Source organism: Taudactylus pleione, unplaced genomic scaffold (genome assembly GCF_031769625.1).
Source record: "Taudactylus pleione unplaced genomic scaffold, aTauple2 ptg001115l, whole genome shotgun sequence".
In the NCBI taxonomy this organism is placed as follows: Eukaryota; Metazoa; Chordata; class Amphibia; order Anura; family Myobatrachidae; genus Taudactylus; species Taudactylus pleione.
Window position 1 is genome coordinate 1 of NW_028285516.1, and position 17,951 is coordinate 17,951.

At 50.5% G+C, this 17,951-nt stretch overlaps 1 protein-coding gene across 1 annotated transcript in view; it reads right to left on the reverse strand.

The window, feature by feature from the left end:
* Nucleotides 1–6,894: 6,894 nt before the first annotated feature.
* The window catches only part of CEP104 (centrosomal protein 104), an 85,499-nt gene continuing 74,442 nt past the window's right edge, over nt 6,895–17,951 (reverse strand). Inside the window, exons 14-16 of the mRNA XM_088461852.1 lie at nt 16,725–16,931; nt 8,873–8,989; nt 6,895–7,008 (exon numbers count right to left, since the gene is read on the reverse strand). Of these exons, the coding sequence (XP_088317978.1) occupies nt 6,949–7,008; nt 8,873–8,989; nt 16,725–16,931 (384 nt within the window). The 3' untranslated portion in view covers nt 6,895–6,948. The remainder of the gene's footprint in view (nt 7,009–8,872; nt 8,990–16,724; nt 16,932–17,951) is intronic.

Sequence of the window (17,951 nt, forward strand, 5' to 3'; positions counted from 1 at the left end):
TATATTTGTACACAACACAAACTTCTTTTCTCTATCATTCTCCTCCTCCTCCTCCTGTTTCCTCCTCCTTCCTCCTCCTCCTGTTCCTCTTCTCCTCTCTCCTGTTCCTCCTCCTCCTCCTCTTCCCCTTTCCTCCTCTTCCTGTTCCTCCTGTTAGTCCTCCTCCTTTCCTCCTCCTCCTGTTCCTCCTCCTTCTCCTCCTGTTCCTCCTCCTGTTCCTCTTCCTCCTCTCCTTCTGCTGTTCCTCCTCCTGTTCCTCTTCCTCCTGTTCCTCCTCCTTCTCCTCCTGCTGTTCCTCCTCCTTCTCCTCTCTGCTGTTCCTCCTCCTCCTGTTCTCCTCCTTCTCCTCCTGCTGTTCCTCCTCCTCCTGTTCCTCCTCCTCTCCTCCTGCTGTTCCTCCTCCTCCTCCTCCTGTTCCTCCTCCTCTCCTCCTGCTGTTCCTCCTCCTTCTCCTCCTGCTTTCCTCCTCCTTCTCCTCCTGTTGTTCCTCCTCCTCCTGTCCCTCCTCCTCTCCTCCCTCCTCCTCCCCCTCTTCCTCCTCCTCTTCCTCCTCCTCCTGTTCCTCCTCCTCCTGTCCTCCTGCTGTTCTCCTGCTGTCCTCCTCCTCCTTCTCCTCCTGCTGTTCCTCCTCCTTCTCCTCCTGCTGTTCCTCCTCCTCCTGTTCCTCCTCCTTCTCCTCCTGCTGTTCCTCCTCCTCCTGTTCCTCCTCCTCCTTCTCCTCCTGCTGTTCCTCCTCCTTCTCCTCCTGCTGTTCCTCCTCCTCCTGTCCTCCTCCTCTCCTCCTGCTGTTCCTCCTCCTCCTCCTGCTGTTCCTCCTCCTGCTGTTCCTCCTGCTTCCTCCTCCTGTTCCTCCTCCTCCTCTCCTCCTGTTCCTCCTCCTCCTCCTGTTCCTCCTCCTCCTCCTCCTGTTGCTCTCCTCCTCCTGTCCCTCCTCCTCCTCTTCCTCCTCCCCTCCTCCTGTTCCTCCTCCTCCTTCTGCTCCTGTTGTTCCTCCTCCTCCTGTCCCTCCTCCCCCTCCTCCTGTTCCTCCTCCTCCTTTGCTCCTGTTGTTCCTCCTCCTCCTGTCCTCCTCCTCCTCTTCCCTCCCCCTCCTCCTCCTGTTCCTCCTCCTTCTCCTCCTGCTGTTCCTCCTCCTCCTGTTCTCCTCCTTCTCCTCCTGCTGTTCCTCCTCCTCCTGTTCCTCCTCCTCCTGTTCCTCCTCTCTCCTCCTGTTCCTCCTCCTCCTCCTCTTCTCCTCCTCCTGTTCCCTCCTCCTCCTCCTCCTGCTGTTCCTCCTCCTCCTGTTCCTCCTCCTTCTCCTCCTGCTGTTCCTCCTCCTCCTGTTCCTCCTCCTTCTCCTCTTCCCTCCTCCTCCTGTTCCTCCTCCTCCTGCTGTTCCTCCTCCTCCCTGTTCCTCCTCCTCCTGCTGTTCCTCCTCCTGTTCCTCTTCCTTCTGTTCCTCCTCCTCTTCCTCCTCCTCCTGCTGTTCCTCCTCCTGTTCCTCTTCCTCCTGTTCCTCCTCCTCCTGTTCCTCCTCCTCCTGTTGTTCCTCCTCCCTCCTGTCCCTCCTCCTCCTCTTCCTCCTCCCCCTCCTCCTGTTCCTCCTCCTCCTTCTGCTCCTGTTGTTCCTCCTCTCCTGTCCCTCCTCCCCCTCCTCCTGTTCCTCCTCCTCCTTCTGCTCCTGTTGTTCCTCCTCCTCCTGTCCCTCTCCTCCTCTTCCTCCTCCCTCCTCCTCCTGTTCCTCCTCTCCTTCTCCTCCTGCTGTTCCTCCTCCTCCTGTTCCTCCTCCTCCTGTTCCTCCTCCTTCTCCTCCTGCTGTTCCTCCTCCTCTTCCTCCTCCTCCTGCTGTTCCTCCTCCTGTTCCTCTTCCTCCTGTTCTCCTCCTCCCTGTCCCTCCTCCCCCTCCTCCTGTTCCTCCTCCTCCTCCTGCTGTTCCTCCTCCTCCTCCTCTCTCCTGTTCCTCCTCCTGTTCCCTCCTCCTCCTGTTCCTCCTCCTCCTCCTGTTCCTCCTCCTCCTGTTCCTCCTCTCCTGTTGTTCCTCCTCTCCTGTCCCTCCCCCTCCTCCTGTTCCTCCTCCTCCTTCTGCTCCTGTTGTTCCTCCTCCTCCTGTCCCTCCTCCTCCTGTTCCTCCTCCTTCTCCTCCTGCTGTTCCTCCTCCTTCTCCTCCTGCTGTTCCTCCTCCTCCTGTTCCTCCTCCTTCTCCTCTCTGCTGTTCCTCCTCCTCCTGTTTCCTCCTCCTTCTCTCCTGCTGTTCCTCCTCCTCCTGTTCCTCCTCCTCCTGTCTCCTCCTCTCCTCCTGCTGTTCCTCCTCCTTCTCCTCCTGCTGTTCCTCCTCCTCCTCCTCCTGTTGTTCCTCCTCCTCCTGTCCCTCCTCCTCCTCTTCCTCCTCAGCTCCTCCCCCTCTTCCTCCTCCTCTTCCTCCTCCTCCTGTTCCTCCTCCTCCTGTTCCTCCTGCTGTTTCCTCCTGCTGTTCCTCCTCCTCCTTCTCCTCCTGCTGTTCCTCCTCCTTCTCCTCCTGCTGTTCCTCCTCCTCCTGTTCCTCCTCCTCTCCTCCTGCTGTTCCTCCTCCTCCTGTTCCTCCTCCTCCTTGCTCTCCTGCTGTTCCTCCTCCTTCTCCTCCTGCTGTTCCTCTCCTCCTGTTCCTCCTCCTTCTCCTCCTGCTGTTCCTCCTCCTCCTTCCTGCTGTTCCTCCTCCTGCCTGTTCCTCCTCCTCCTCCTGTTCCTCCTCCTCCTCCTGTTCCTCCTCCTCCTGTTCCTCCTCCTCCTCCTGTTCCTCCTCCTCCTGTTCCTCCTCCTCCTGTTGCTCCTCCTCCTCCTGTCCCTCCTCCTCCTCTTCCTCCTCCCCCTCCTCCTGTTCCTCCTCCTCCTTCTGCTCCTGTTGTTCCTCCTCCTCCTGTCCCTCTCCCCCTCCATTCCTGTTCCTCCTCCTCCTTCTGCTCCTGGTTGTTCCTCCTCCTCCTGTCCTCCTCCTCCTCTTCCTCCCCCTCCTGTTCCTCCTCCTTCTCCTCCTGCTGTTTCCTCCTCCTCCTCCTGTTCCTCCTCCTTCTCCTCCTGCTGTTCCTCCTCCTCCTGTTCTCCTCCTCCTGTTCCTCCTCCTCCTCTTCCTCCTCCTCCTCTTCCTCCTCCTCCTGTTCCTCCTCCTCCCTGTTCCTCCTCCTCCTCCTCCTGCTGTTCCTCCTCCTCCTGTTCCTCCTCCTTCTCCTCTCTGCTGTTCCTCCTCCTCCTGTTCCTCCTCCTTCTCCTCTTCCTCCTCCTCCGTTCCTCCTCCTCCTGCTGTTTCCTCCTCCTCCTGTTCCTCCTCCTCCTGCTGTTCCTCCTCCTGTTCCTCTCCTTCTGTTCCTCCTCCTCTTCCTCCTCCTCCTGCTGTTCCTCCTCCTGGTCCTCTTCCTCCTGTTCCTCCTCCTCCTCCTGTTCCTCCTCTCCTCTCATCCTGTTTGTTCCTTCCTCCTCCTGTCCCTCCTCCTCCTCTTCCTCCTCCCCTCCTCCTGTTCTCCTCCTCCTCCTTCTGCTCCTGTGTTGTTCCTCCTCCTCCTGTCCCTCCTCCCCCTCCTCCTGTTCCTCCTCCTCCTTCTGCTTCCTGTTGTTCCCTCTCCTCCTGTCCCTCTCCTCCTCTTCCTCCCCCTCCTCCTCCTGTTCCTCCTCCTTCTCCTCCTGCTGTTCCTCCTCCTCCTGTTCCTCCTCCTCCTGTTCCTCCTCCTTCTCCTCCTGCTGTTCCTCCTCCTCCTGTTCCTCCTCCTCTTCCTCCTCCTCCTGCTGTTCCTCCTCCTGTTCCTCTTCCTCCTGTTCCTCCTCCCCCTACCTGCTGTTCCTCCTCCTCCTCCTGCTGTTCCTCCTCCTCCTCCTCCTCCTGTTCCTCCTCCTGTTCCTCCTCCTCCTGTTCCTCCTCCTCCTCCTCCTCCTGTTCCTCCTCCTCCTGTTCCTCCTCTGTCCTCCTCCTCCTGTTCCTCCTCCTCCTGTTGTTCTCCTCCTCCTGTCCCTCCCCTCCTCCTGTTCCTCCTCCTCCTTCTGCTCCTGTTGTTCCTCCTCCTCCTGTCCCTCCTCCTCCTCTCCTCTCCTCTTCCTCACTCTCCTCCTGCTGTTCCTCCTCCTCCTGTCCTCCTCCTCCTGTTCCTCCTCCTTCTCCTCCTGCTGTTCCTCCTCCTCCTGCTGTTCCTCCTCCTGCTGTTCCTCCTCCTCCTGTTCCTCCTCCTCCTTCTCCTCCTCCTCCTTCTCCTCCTCCTTCCTCCTCCTCCTCCTGTTCCTCCTCCTCCTGTTCCTCTTCCTCCTGCTGTTCCCTCCTCTCTCCTCCTGCTGTTCCTCCTCCTCCTGTTCCTCCTCCTCCTGTTCCTCCTCCTTCTCCTCCTGCTGTTCCTCCTCCTCCTCCTCTTCCTCCTCCTCCTGCTGTTCCTCTTCCTCCTGTTCCTCCTCTTCCTGCTGTTCCTCCTCTCCTCTTCCTCCTCCTCCTGTTCCTCCTCCTCCTCCTGTTCCTCCTCCTCCTCCTGTCCTCCTCTCCTCCTGTTCCTCCTCCTCCTCCTGTTCCTCCTCCTCCTCCTGTTCCTCCTCTCCTCCTCCTCCTGTTCCTCCTCCTCCTGTTCCTCTCCTCCTGTTCCTCCTCCTGTTCCTCCTCCTGTTCCTCCTCCTCCTCCTGTTCCTCCTCTCTCCTCCTCCTCCTGTTCCTCCTCCTCCTCCTGTTCCTCCTCCTCCTCCTGTTCCTCCTCCTCCTCCTGTTCCTCCTCCTCCTCCTGTTCCTCCTCCTCCTCTTCCTCCTCCTCCTCCTCCTCCTCCTGTTCCTCCTCCTCCTGTTCCTCCTCCTCCTGTTCCTCCTCCTCCTGTTCCTCCTCCTCCTGTTCCTCCTCCTCCTGTTCCTCCTCCTCTTCCTCCTCCTCCTCCTGTTCCTCCTCCTGTTCCTCCTCCTCCTCCTCCTGTTCCTCCCTCCTCCTCCTGTTCCTCCTCCTCCTTACTCTGTTCCTCCTCCTCCTCCTCCTGTCCTCCTCCTGTTCCTCCTCCTGTTCCTCCTCCTCCTCTCCTCCTCCTCCTCCTTCTCCTCCTCCTGTTCCTCCTCCTCCTGTCTCTCCTCCTGTTCCTCCTCCTGTTCCTCCTCCTCCTCCTGTTCCTCCTCCTGTTCCTCCTCGTTCTCCTCCTGTCCTCCTCCTCCTGTTCCTCCTTCTCCTGTTCCTCCTCCTGTTCCTCCTCTTGTTCCTCCTCCTCCTGTTCCTCCTCCTGTTCTCCTCCTCCTCCTGTCCTCTTCCTCCTCCTGTTCCTCCTGTTCCTCCTCCTCCTGTTCCTCCTCCTGTTCCTCCTCCTGTTCCTCCTCCTCCTGTTCCTCCTTCTCCTGTTCCTCCTCCTGTTCCTCCTCTTGTTCCTCCTCCTCCTGTTCCTCCTCCTGTTCCCCTCCTCCTCCTCTGTTCCTCTTCCTCTCCTGTTCCTCCTCCTCCTGTTCCTCCTCCTGTTCCTCCTCCTCCTTCTCCTCCTGTTCCTCCTCCTCCTGTTCCTCCTCCTCCTGTTCCTCCTCCTCCTCCTCCTGTTCCTCCTCCTCCTGTTCCTCCTCCTCCTGTTCCTCCTCCTCCTCCTCCTGTTCCTCCTTCTCCTCCTGTTCCTCCTCCTCCTCCTTCTCCTCCTCCTGTTCCTCCTCCTCCTCCTGTTCCTCCTCCTTCTCCTCCTCCTCCTCCTTCTCCTCCTCCTCCTCCTGTTCCTCCTCCTCCTTCTCCTCCTCCTCCTCCTGTTCCTCCTCCTCCTCCTGTTCCTCACCTCCTCCTGTTCCTCCTCCTGTTCCTCCTCCTCCTCCTCCTCCCCGTTCCTCCTCCTCTTCCCTCCTCCTCCTCCTCCTGTTCCTCCTCCCCCTCTCTCTCCACACACACACACATATATATATATTTATTTATACACACATATATATATAATCTATACACACACACGTATATAAATATATTATATATGTATATATTTCTCGTGCTCTTACAGCAAAATCGGCATCTTGTAATCATAACCTATTATCTTCAGATTGTCTTAAGGTGCATACACACACAACGATTTTTTGAACGATTATCGATAACGATATCATTTATCGTTCAATCGTTGAAAAAATCGTTCACTTTCTGAGTCAAACGATGAACGATTATCGTTCATGCGCGTTCACGTTTGTAGTTTGTAGTTCAGTCAGACTGACCAACTCAACGATTTTCATTAAGGGAATATGCAAAAATCGTTTGTAGTTCAAACAAATCGTATTACACTTTAAAAAATCTATCGTTCATAAAATCGTTGGTAACAAAATCGTTGTGTGTGTGTGCAGCTTTACTGTGTTACTAGGGAGTACTGATACAGTCAACAAATAAAACAACACAAGATTCTATAAAAGCAACATTTTATTGTAGCATTACCTAAACAGCCATTTACTAAGCATTGCCATCAAAAGGGGGGAATAAACATCCTGATATTAAAAATTCCAATACAAAAAAACAAAGCAACATTTCCATTCCCCCCTATAATTAGGACAAAGCCGTGACACCCAAAAAAGCGTACATGTACAGTACATATTATCTGGACTCCAACCAAGACTTTATATACAAATTAAATCTAATCATACGTTCGGCTACATTTCAAGTACGTCTTTTTTAATGATGCAGGATGCTTTCATATTCTACCTGGAATATATCACACCCCTAGCACAGACTATGAAGTATGTAATAACAGTTTTGTGCTTAAAAGATTACATCATGTAACATATAAAGATATTTTACATATAGTATTTTCATGTCACTTGCGTATTATATGGCTATAGCATTAAAGATAAATATGGAATTGTCCATTGATTTGACAAATGTGATCTATAGGTATTTAAATAGCAATCAGCATGGCTGGATATGGTCTAGGAATGGAGCATGAATTGCTATGTAGGTCAACTTCTAACAATAAAAAAGAGCTGTGGATCCCTTTGGAGGGGTGGGAACCCTCCACTCATCTTTTACCCCAAAAATCCACTTCCATCCCTCACAAAACAAAGAGCAGTGTGTACTTACCTACTTTTGATTTGTGTAATTGTTCTTTCCCCTAAAAAAAATAAAAAGTGAAATGTAATTTTAGATGTCTAAGTCACGTTGGCTGCAATGATGTCACACAGCCAATAGGTGGCAGCCAAGACAGCCTCCAGCTACAGAAGCAGCAATGGGGGTAAAATAAAGGGTACCATGCTGTTGTACTTTATGGGAACTTCAACTAAGTCACACTGTGCATGCGCCAAGGTACATTACCGTAGTCGTCCGCCGCGACTATTTATTTGCAGTGTGATTGCCAGACAGGGAGCATTTTGGAGAGGTAATAGGGAGTTGCGGAGAGAATTACAGGCGTTTTGCGAACGTGACTCACCCTGCAACTGCTATCCCGTATGCAAGGAATTTGGCTCGGGCGTCTCAATTCTCACGCCAATTCTGCGGGACCATGGACCCGATCAGGACTGCGACAATCTAATCATGCTGCGTTTTTGTATGCTCATGCAGCAACAGAAGCTTGGATTGGCAAAGCCGGCAGGTGGGGGTCTCATTGCACCTCCCGGCGGCTGCGGCATTAGCGTATTATCAAACGGCAGCTGTGTATACATATGGCATTAGCGCACATTTCTAAATCAGGCCCTATGCTCCTACTAATGCACACGTGGGCAGCACAGACGGTGTCATGGTCAGCATTACTGCCTCACAGCACTGAGGTTGTGGGTTCGATACCCACTGTGGCCCTAACTGTGTGGAGTTTGTATATTCTCCCTGTGCTTGCGTGGGTTTCCTCCGGGTGCTCCGGTTTCCTCACACACTCCAAAAATATACTGGTAGGTTAATTGGCTCCCAACACAAATTAACCCTAGTGTGTTTGTGTGTGAGCATGTGGTAGGGAATATAGATTGTAAGCTCCACTGGGGCAGGGACGAATGTGAATGGTAAGATAGTCTCTGTAAAGCGCTGCGGAATATGCGTGTGCTATATAAATAACTGGTAATAAATAAATATAAATAATTACACTGATAACGTTATGAACATTATGCACAGACACCGGCAGCCATGTACTCCATGTTAAAAAAATAATAATAATTAATAAATAAAACTCTATGTAAGGAAACGTTTCACTTTATGATTGGTTGCAACTTAAAGCCACTCAGCCAATCCAACATCTCACATGAGAGCACCAGGAGGCTGCCCAATAAGCCAACACTGAGCTGGGCCGTATTCTCCTTCCCATACTGTACATATAGCGCACAAGTCTCACAAATGCCGGATGGTCTCTATACACCTCTATAGGGAGCAGGCTTAGGAATTACGCCCAGAGGTACATTAGGTGGTGTTGGGGCTAAATGATTACAATAAATAAAAAAATACAGAAAATAACAATCTGATCATATTAGATACGACATCCATACAGACATAATTAAACTAGGATTGTGAGTGTACATTATTTGCACACGCAAAAAAAGCCCCTCCTAAGTGACTCCGTGACACTTTTTGTCTCATGACTCACAGTCAAGAGTACCAGAGCTATAAAACACCCACCGGGGCTCAGATGCTAAATGAGCCTTTATGGCTGCTGCTCCTACGTCTGCTATAACATATATTGCAGCTGACATCTGCGGCTCTCTGCTCATCAATTGCTATTTTCCAAGCTGTGGCTGGAACTGTCAGAATGTATTGAGGTAGTGAGCCAGAGTCAGCAGTAACCATAATGACACTCTGGATTCTCTGCTCCCAAATACCACCGGTGGAGCTCTGGTTTACGTCTGCAGCCATCCTGGGTTATTTCCGTGTGCGAGTGTGTATATGGAAAGACTAAACCCGAAAGAGCCTGATTTCCAGCAAGTACTCCACTTCTGCAGAAGGGGACACCTGATACATAGAGAGCGGAGGCCAACGTATACAATCCTGCCAGCCCGCACCTTGGCAGCCTGGACCCCAGACTGAATCTCCTTTAGGGCTGCCAGCTGTTCCTGAAGAGCTCGAATCTCCTCTTTCTTCTTCCTCTCTGCCTCCTCTGCAGCTACCTTCTTCTGCGCCTGAGAAAAACATCTGTCAGTTAGTAGACGTCTGTGTTGTTGTGAAGCCCAAACAGAATAAATGCAGCTGCCTCTAAAGGTAAGGTCTGGGCTTCTCCGACCTTACTGACACATTGAGACTTACTGACACATTGAGACTTACTGACACACTGTAGTCTGTTCCTACAAATGCCAGAGATGCTAATTGACTAACATACATATTCCTTTTATTTGGTAGAGCACAACACACTACATGATACTAAAGCGTGATAGGAAAAATACAGTCACATTAATAGCATAAATCAACAGTCAAAGATGGATGGGAGTGATGTATGACTATCAAGACTTTAACTGTTCCTGGCTGGAAATGCAGATGGCTGGCGACCACTGTCACTCTGCCTGTGGGGCTCCATTATTGCCATCAGCTGTTAATCGCACACACAGTGTCGGACTGGGGCATGAAGGGCCCACCGGGGAATGCAGTGATAGGGGCCCATGCTTATGAGTGTAGCCAGCCCCCAGAGTGGGTCTGGGCCTGTTTAAATATATACAAATATATATAGTAAATACTGCTAGTGAATGTATGATAATGTACCAGATTAATAACAGTAGTGCATTAAAAATAGACAATAGTCCCGTGCAGTATAATTCAAGTGCACAGTCTGGAACCTGATCCCTAGAGGAGGAGGTGGGCCCTCAGGCAGTGGGGCCCACCGGAGGTTTCCCCTGTACCCCTGTGGGCCAGTCCGACCCTGCCAACAGGATCCAGCCTGACCATTCACTAGTCCAGGGGTGGCCAACCAGTCAGGGGCAAAGAGAGCCCCCCCAAAAATATCTGTAGTCAAGTTAAAGAGCAATAGCATTTGCGTGCAAAAATGAGGCATGGCCTAGCTGTCACAAGGCCACGCCCCATTTTTGTGCGCACGCCTTTGGTATGGCATTTGCAGGAGCATGACTGTGTTACACCCCCGTTTTTAGTCACACTGGGGATGAGCCCAGCACATTGAAAATACACAATTTACATAATCTTCCCAATATACATTTTTTTTTTAACCTTTTACATTTGCTGTCATTTTTTATTAGTGGGACTTTTGACAATCCTTGTTTTCAATCATTTTGAATGCCCCCTGTAGTAAGTGCCCATTATGCAGTGCTTCCTGTAGTAGTGCCCATTATGCAGTGCCCCCTGTAGTAGTGCCCATTATGCAGTGCTTCCTGTAGTAGTGCCCATTATGCAGTGCCCCTGTAGTAGTGCCCATTATGCAGTGCCCCCTGTAGTAGTGCCCATTATGCAGTGCCCCCTGAAGTAGTGCCCATTATGCAGTGCCCCCTGTAGTAGTGCCCATTATGCAGTGCTTCCTGTAGTAGTGCCCATTATGCAGTGCCCATTATGCAGTGGCCCCTGTAGTAGTGCCCATTATGCAATGCCCCCTGTAGTAGTGCCCATTATGCAGTGCTTCCTGTAGTAGTGCCCATTATGCAATGCCCCCTGTAGTAGTGCCCATTATGCAGTGCTTCCTGTAGTAGTGCCCATTATGCAGTGCTTCCTGTAGTAGTGCCCATTATGCAGTGCTTCCTGTAGTAGTGCTGTGGCCCGAGGCCGACCACACGTGATTAAAATGTATGCCACCGCGCCGAAGGGGTTAACCCCCGTGCTGCGGCGCCATTTTTAAATGGACAAAAGACGCTAGGCGCCCATTCTAAATGTGTACTCTGCGCTAGGCGCCGAGTGTTCAGACATAAAAACGTATTCAAAATGGTATGTGCAGCACTGAGCCAGGATTTAAAATGTATGATTTTAAATGTAATATGGGTTTAATTGCACTTTTTGTATATGACATGACCAGCCTCTGTGGCAGCAGGAAACTAGATGCCAATTGTCATTCCCTTAACAGGAGGTCTGATGAATAGGCTTGACTGGAAGTTCTCTGTGTAAAGGTGTGACTAGTGTCATATGGCTAAACCCTTCATGTACAGAACTTCCTTTGAAAAGGCAATAGCCAGCAAGGTTGGTAAAGACAATTTGGTTGTTTGTAAGAAGATCCTTTTGGATGTCACTTCTAAAAGCTGAATGTGTTAAGGTTGGAAATGCCAAACTGATTGACACTTCCATTAGGAAGGATGAATGTCACTTACCATTTCCTGTGAAATGTTATATCAACATTTTAGGAGACAGTATAATGTATGATAAATCAGTTTGTGTTTGGGTGGTGGATTAGAAAATAAGAGTTATGGTATAACATACCTTTGTTAACTCTTTTTCTTCGAGGTCCATGGGGTCCACAGCCATCACATTGGGGTATATGGATTCATCCAGGCACCAAAACAGTTAATCCAAGCTCTCGGCTCCCAGGATGCACCAGGTCCTCCCCATATACCCCGCCCCTGGTCACAAGGCGTCAGTTTGTTATAAAGCCCACCAAGAGAAGGCAAAACAGGTAAGAAGGAGGGACATATGTTCTCTAGACCAATCTCTCACAACGAGGGAAACACTCAGAGATACAAAGAATTGCCCAATAACACCAGGTACGTTATGGTGGGTGTCCTGTGGACCCCATGGACCTTGAAGAAAGAGTTAACGAAGGTATGTTATACCATAACTCTTATTTTCTTCTTCGGAGTCCATAGCCATCACATTGGGGATATACCCAAGCAGTACCCCTAAGGGCGGGAACGCTCCTGTGTCTCGGAAGAAAGGAGGATCCTGCGCCCATAGGAGACATCCTGAGAGGCAAAGGTGTCAAATGCATAATATTTTATAAAGGTGTGAACAGACGACCACGTGGCTGCCTTACACAACTGTTCCGCAGAGGCGCCCCAGTGGGCTGCTCATGAACGACCCACAGACAGCATAGAGTGTGCCTTGATCGAATCTGGCACCCTACGACCCACCTGAGTGTATGCCTGTGATATAGTCATACGAAGCCATATTGCTAAAGTCTGTTTATTGGCTGGCCAACCCAGCTTATGGCAGCCATACAGAACAAAAAGAGAATCACACTTCCTCAAATTGCTGGTGCGCTACACGTAAATACGTAGAGCACGCACAACATCCAGGGAAGCCTCACCTAAGGACAACCCTGAAGCCTGAAAAGCTGGGACCACAATTTCTTCATTTATATGAAACCGTGATACCACCTTAGGAAGATATCCTGCTCGGGTCCGCAGCACCGCTCTATCCTGATGGAAAACTAGAATAGGAGAGCGGACTGACAAGGCTGCCAGGTCAGACACCCTACGGGAAGAAGCGATGGCCAAAAGAAATATTGTTTTTGCTGTCAACCATTTGAGATCTACCGACTCCAATGGCTCAAAGGGGAAAGCCTGTAAAGCTTTAAGAACTAATGACAAGTCCCAGTAGAGAGGAGAGTCCATTCAGATATCCAAAATGGGCAACCCTGGTTGAGATGGTCTGTCCGTAACCACCAAGACAGGGACAACCTTACTTCTGGGGACAAGTGGATCTTCTGAGATTTTATCGACCGATATTCCCCGTTCCAGCGTAAGAGAACCCACCGTTGCAACGGCCGGGAGTGAAACTGTGCATATTGCACTTTGCTGAAGTTGAATACCATCGACCCCAGTACCCGCATAACCGCGTGCACTGAGACCCGTCTGTTGTGTAATAGATTGCGTATGCGCCCCTGTAGGACCGCAATTTTTTCCTCCGGCAGATATAATCTCTGCCTTACGGAGTCCAGACGTGCTCCTAAGTGCACCAATTGTTGTACTGGTTGAAGGAAGGATTTCTTCCAATTCACAACCCAACCGTGCCTGTGTAGACAGGAGACTGTCAAATCGAGATGACTCATCAACTCCTGTCGAGACTGTCCCAGCAACAGAAGATCGTCTAAGTAAGGCAAAATTCTGACGCCTTGGCGTCTGAGAGCTGCTACTGCCATGATCTTGGTGAAAACTCGAGGAACTGTGGACAGACCGAATGCCAGCGCCTGAAACTGAAAGTGGTCCTGCCCCACTGCAAAACGAAGAAACTGTTGATGTGCCTATTGTGGTGTCCCATGTAGATAGGTGTCCTGGATGTCCAGGGATACCATGAAATCCCTTGGTTCCAAGGCTAAAACTATTGACCTCAGTGTCTCCATACGAAACCTGGGTACTCGAATGAACGTATTGAAATCCTTTAAATTTAAAATTGGTCGGAAGGACCCATTTGGCTTCCGAACCAGAAACAGGTTGGAATAAAACCCCTTCTGACCTGTTCCCCTGGTACTGGAATGATCAGCCCTGCTTCCAGCAGGGACTGAACAGCTTGCTGTATGGCCAACGCCTTCACCGAACCCACTGGCTGGGATACGGAAAAGAACCTTTGGGGCGGACTTCTCCAAAATGTCAAGGCATAACCCTGGGAAACTACTTCCAGAACCCAGGCATCCGATGTTGTGTGATGCCAGGTGTCTGAGTACTGAAGAAGTCGGCCTCCTACCCTGGGATCCCCCAGGGGGAGGCCCGTCCCATCAGGCCACTGGCTTATCCTGAGCCTTGGAACCCGGGTGTTTACTTTGCTAGGTGACGGCTTCCTACCAACACCTCTACCAAAGGGCTGACCTATGACCTTCCCCTGTGGCCGAAAGGTACGAAAAGGAAGAAGACCTCTGTCTAAGACCTAATGCTGAGGGTAACCCCGCCGCCTTAGAGGCTGCCACCGAGGCCACAATCTTGTCTAATTCGGAGCAAAAAAGGACACCCCCTGTGAAGGGAAGAGATTCTAAGGCCCTATTGGACCCTGAATCTGCCTTCCAATCTCTTAACCATAATGCTCTACAAGCAACGACAGAGGCTGCTGATGCCCTGGCGGACAATATCCCTGCATCTAAAGCTGCCTCCCCAAGGTAAGATGAAGCCTCCTTCACATAAGAAACTATCTCTTGTTGTTCTTTAGACAACTCTGGCAAGGATTCGGCCAACGCTTTCATCCATTCCTCGATGGCTCTAGCCACCCAGACTGTAGCCATCGCCGGCCGAGTAGCTGCCCCCGAAATTGAAAAAATCATCTTAAGGCAACCCTCCAGCCTCTTATCAGTAGGATGTTTAATGGAACAAGCTGATGGTATCGGTAAAGTGGAAGTCTTCATCAAATTCGCTACATGCATATCCACTGACGGTGGAACCTCCCACTTAGAACACTGCTGTGAAGAAAATGGATATAAAGCCGTAATCTTTTTAGCAATATGGAACCTTTTATCCGGAACTTTCCATGCCTCCCCCAAAAGCTTCCATTGGGAAGGATGAATGTCATTTACCATTTCCTGTGAAATGTTATATCAACATTTTAGGAGACAGTATAATGTATGATAAATCAGTTTGTGTTTAAAGTTTGGGTGGTGGATTAGAAAGGAGGAAATTGAGTGACTCCTTTGAAATGTAATATGTGGTTAAATTATATTATGTGAGGAATCATGATTGGTTGAGAGGAACACAGGGCGGATTTGCCCCCCTGTGATGTTGTGTGTAAGAATGATATAAAAAGAGGGACTGTGAGCCCTGTATATGTACAACCCTGTAACTTCTTTGAGGAGAAGAACTGCTTGATAAGATTTCTTGTATGCGATGTACCCCTTCATCCGGAAGGACGAGTCTTCTTCAAGACTTTGAGCAATAAACATCTTGCCTTTACTTCGACTACATCTGTACCCTGCGACCAACAGAATTGCGCCAAAACGCTATTCCGTTCTCCTGCTGTTCTGGGTAAGAGCTCAGCATCTACAAGTTCAAGCCCTCTGCCAAGCTACCATGCAGACCTGGTCCATTGCGAGGGATCAGGAGGAATCAGCCGACACCAATCAGGGGGTGTGGCCGCAGCTAGTCAAACGCATACGCAGCAGAAGTGGTTTCAGGTGCCGAGGTAGGAGCCTGAGGGTAACGTAAAAAGCGGTTCCAAACGCCGATGGTAAGAGTTTGGTGGTGGCAGCATCGTTACACGCCCACGGCGCAGTGGGCGGTGTCAGTGACAGGCGGTCACTGACGGTGATAGGGAGTCAAAAGCACTAACCCGTGACTAGGGCCGGCCTAGACGAAAGGCGTCCGGTCACAAGTGCCCATTATGCAGTGCTTCCTGTAGTGGTGCCCATTATGCAGTGCTTCCTGTAGTGGTGCCCATTATGTAGTGCTTCCTGTAGTGGTGCCCATTATGCAGTGCTTCCTGTAGTAGTGCCCCCTGTAGTAGTGCCCATTATGCAGTGCCCCCTGTAGTAGTGCCCATTATGCAGTGGCCCCTGTAGTAGTGCCCATTATGCAGTGCCCCCTGTAGTAGTGTCCATTATGCAGGGCCTCCTGTAGTTGTGCCCCATATGCAGGGCCCCCTGTAGTTGTGCCCCATATGCAGGGCCCCCTGTAGTTGTGCCCCATATGCAGGGTCCCCTGTAGTTGCGCCCCTTTATGCAGGGCCCCCTGTAGTAGTGCCCCATTATGCAGGGCCCCCCTGTAGTAGTGCCCCATTATGCAGGGCCTCCTGTAGTTGTGCCCCATATGCAGGGTCCCCTGTACTTGTGCCCCATTATGCAGGGTCCCCTGTACTTGTGCCCCATTATGCAGGGCCCCCTGTACTTGTGCCCCATTATGCAGGGCCCCCTGTACTTGTGCCCCATTATGCAGGGTCCCCTGTACTTGTGCCCCATTATGCAGGGCCCCCTGTAGTAGTGCCCCATTATGCAGTGCCCCCTGTAGTAGTGGCCATTATGCAGGGCCCCCTGTAGTAGTGGCCATTATGCAGGGCCCCCTGTAGTTGTGCCCCATTATGCAGGGCCCCCTGTAGTAGTGCCCCATTATGCAGGGCCCCTTGTAGTAGCGCCCCATTATGCAGGGCCCCCTGTAGCTGTGCCCAATACGCAGTGCCCCCGTAGTTGTACCCCATATGCAGTGCCCTCTAAAGCAGTGCCCCCCAGTAGTTACCTCATTGCATCGCCGGCTCCACGCTGTCATGGCTCCCGCTGACTGGATCCAGCAGGCACGCAGGCTCCTCACATCTGCACTGCATCATTGGAAACGCTGGCCTCTGAAGCAACCAGAGCATTCACAGTCTGCAGGGGGCATTGCACTTACGAGCCACATCACAACAAAAGAGCGCTGGTTGGCCACCACTGGACTAGCCGGATCTAGGTAATTTGACCACCCAATGTTACCAAAATAGACACAGATTTGTCCATTTAGTGATCAGATTGAAAAGCTGGATTTTGTTTGTGTCCACTTTCATTGCTTACTACCCATGAGTATAACTTGGTAGGCCAGACCTGGCTCTACAAAACCACACAGCACAGTGTGTGCATCCATACTGAAACCATCAAAATCCGATCACACTGGATCGGATTTGATTCAGGACAGAATAACCATGTTGGTCAATTTTGCCAAAGACGGGAAGTGTGAGCTGAAGTTTAAATCTGGAAATGGAAGGGGAAATGTATGGCCAGCCTGCAAACCGTCAGCATGTAACCTGGATAACTAAGATCTGTGGTTTACCATTTGAAAATCAAGTTGCTCAATGGTCATCTTGAAAACCTGGACTGCAATATGGTGAGCCTTTAATTGGACCACTTTAAGGTCTAAAACAGGCCGCTATATATTGCCGAGGTGAGACATTGTATGTAAATTTGATCAGCGCTAAATAATTTATTGATTACAGGGTACTTGTAAAAGTTTCAATGTGTATAGATTTGTGAAGATTTTCCTAAACAGGACTGTACTTGACCTTGTTTAGTAGATACATCTGGATGTTAACCATCCTTCTCTATTTCATACATACCTTAAGCTCAGAGTCGGTGGGCCTGCCAATCAATTTTGAAAAGCCATCAAAGAGCGTTTTATAGAGAATGTTCTTGCGTGTGCTGGAATCATCTGGTGGCATGTGCTCTAGAACCTGAGCCCGATTCAGCTGGTACAAGTAGAGTATAATCCGCACTGCTTTATCCCGCACTTCTGCGGTTGGGTAATCCAGCACACCTAATGCAAACTAACAATAAAAACGCGTATAAGAATACGTACAGTATTAGACACATGGGGTGGGATTCAGTAAGGTTGTAATGCGTCACCGGTCATCGGTGCAAAGTCCGGTCAAGGATATTACTGTAATCTTCACATCATTTTCCCTGCTGACCGGCATGGGGCGTGAAAAACAAAAACATCAAAGCAATTGGTTGCAGAGTGCCTCCACCCGATCCGTTCCGAAGGCACTCTGCCCACATCGTGGCAAACTAAATTTTTAACAATTATTTTGATTTAAGGTTTATTTTGCTTGTTTGAAACATTCATTAAAGTGCCCGCACAGTAAGTAATGTCACATCTACCATGTAACAAAAAAACCAAATACAGAAATATTTTTCCTCGTGTCACACACTTGAAGTTTTGCTCGCTGGAGCACTTACACTAAAAGTCAAAAGGCATTAGAGCGCCACCATTTTTCCAATTATGTAAATTGAATCAATTTGAGTCCAGTGAATTACTGAAATGGTACAAAGGTAAGCCGGTAAGCTGCTAGAGGTTACAAAAAAAGGGTTTAGGTTAGGAAAGGCCTTTCTCATGGAACAAGTAATGGGTATTGTATATACTCGAGTATAAGCCGAGTTTTTCAGCACATTTTTTGTGCTGAAAAAGCACCCCCTCGGCTTATACTCGAGTGAAGTGTGTAGCGCTGACCGGACGGAGTTTGGTCAGCCCTACAGAGCACAAACACACAGACGCCGGAGCCGCAGCTGTGTGTTTGATGTAATCAGAGTCTGCTGTAATCAGACTCTCATCGGCTGCTGCTGCTCCCACTGCGGAAGCCATCTTCCGGCTCCCGCAGTGGGTAATGGGAGAGACGTCATGAGTAATGACGTCTCTCCCATGCAAAGCGGCCGGAGGAGCGGTTAGCGGCGGGACCAGGAGCGGGGGGTTTCAGGTAAGTGATTTATTTTTATTACGTCTCTCTCTACTGGGGGATTACCACTGGGGGAACTACCAGGGGGGGATTACTACTGGGGGCACTAAAAGG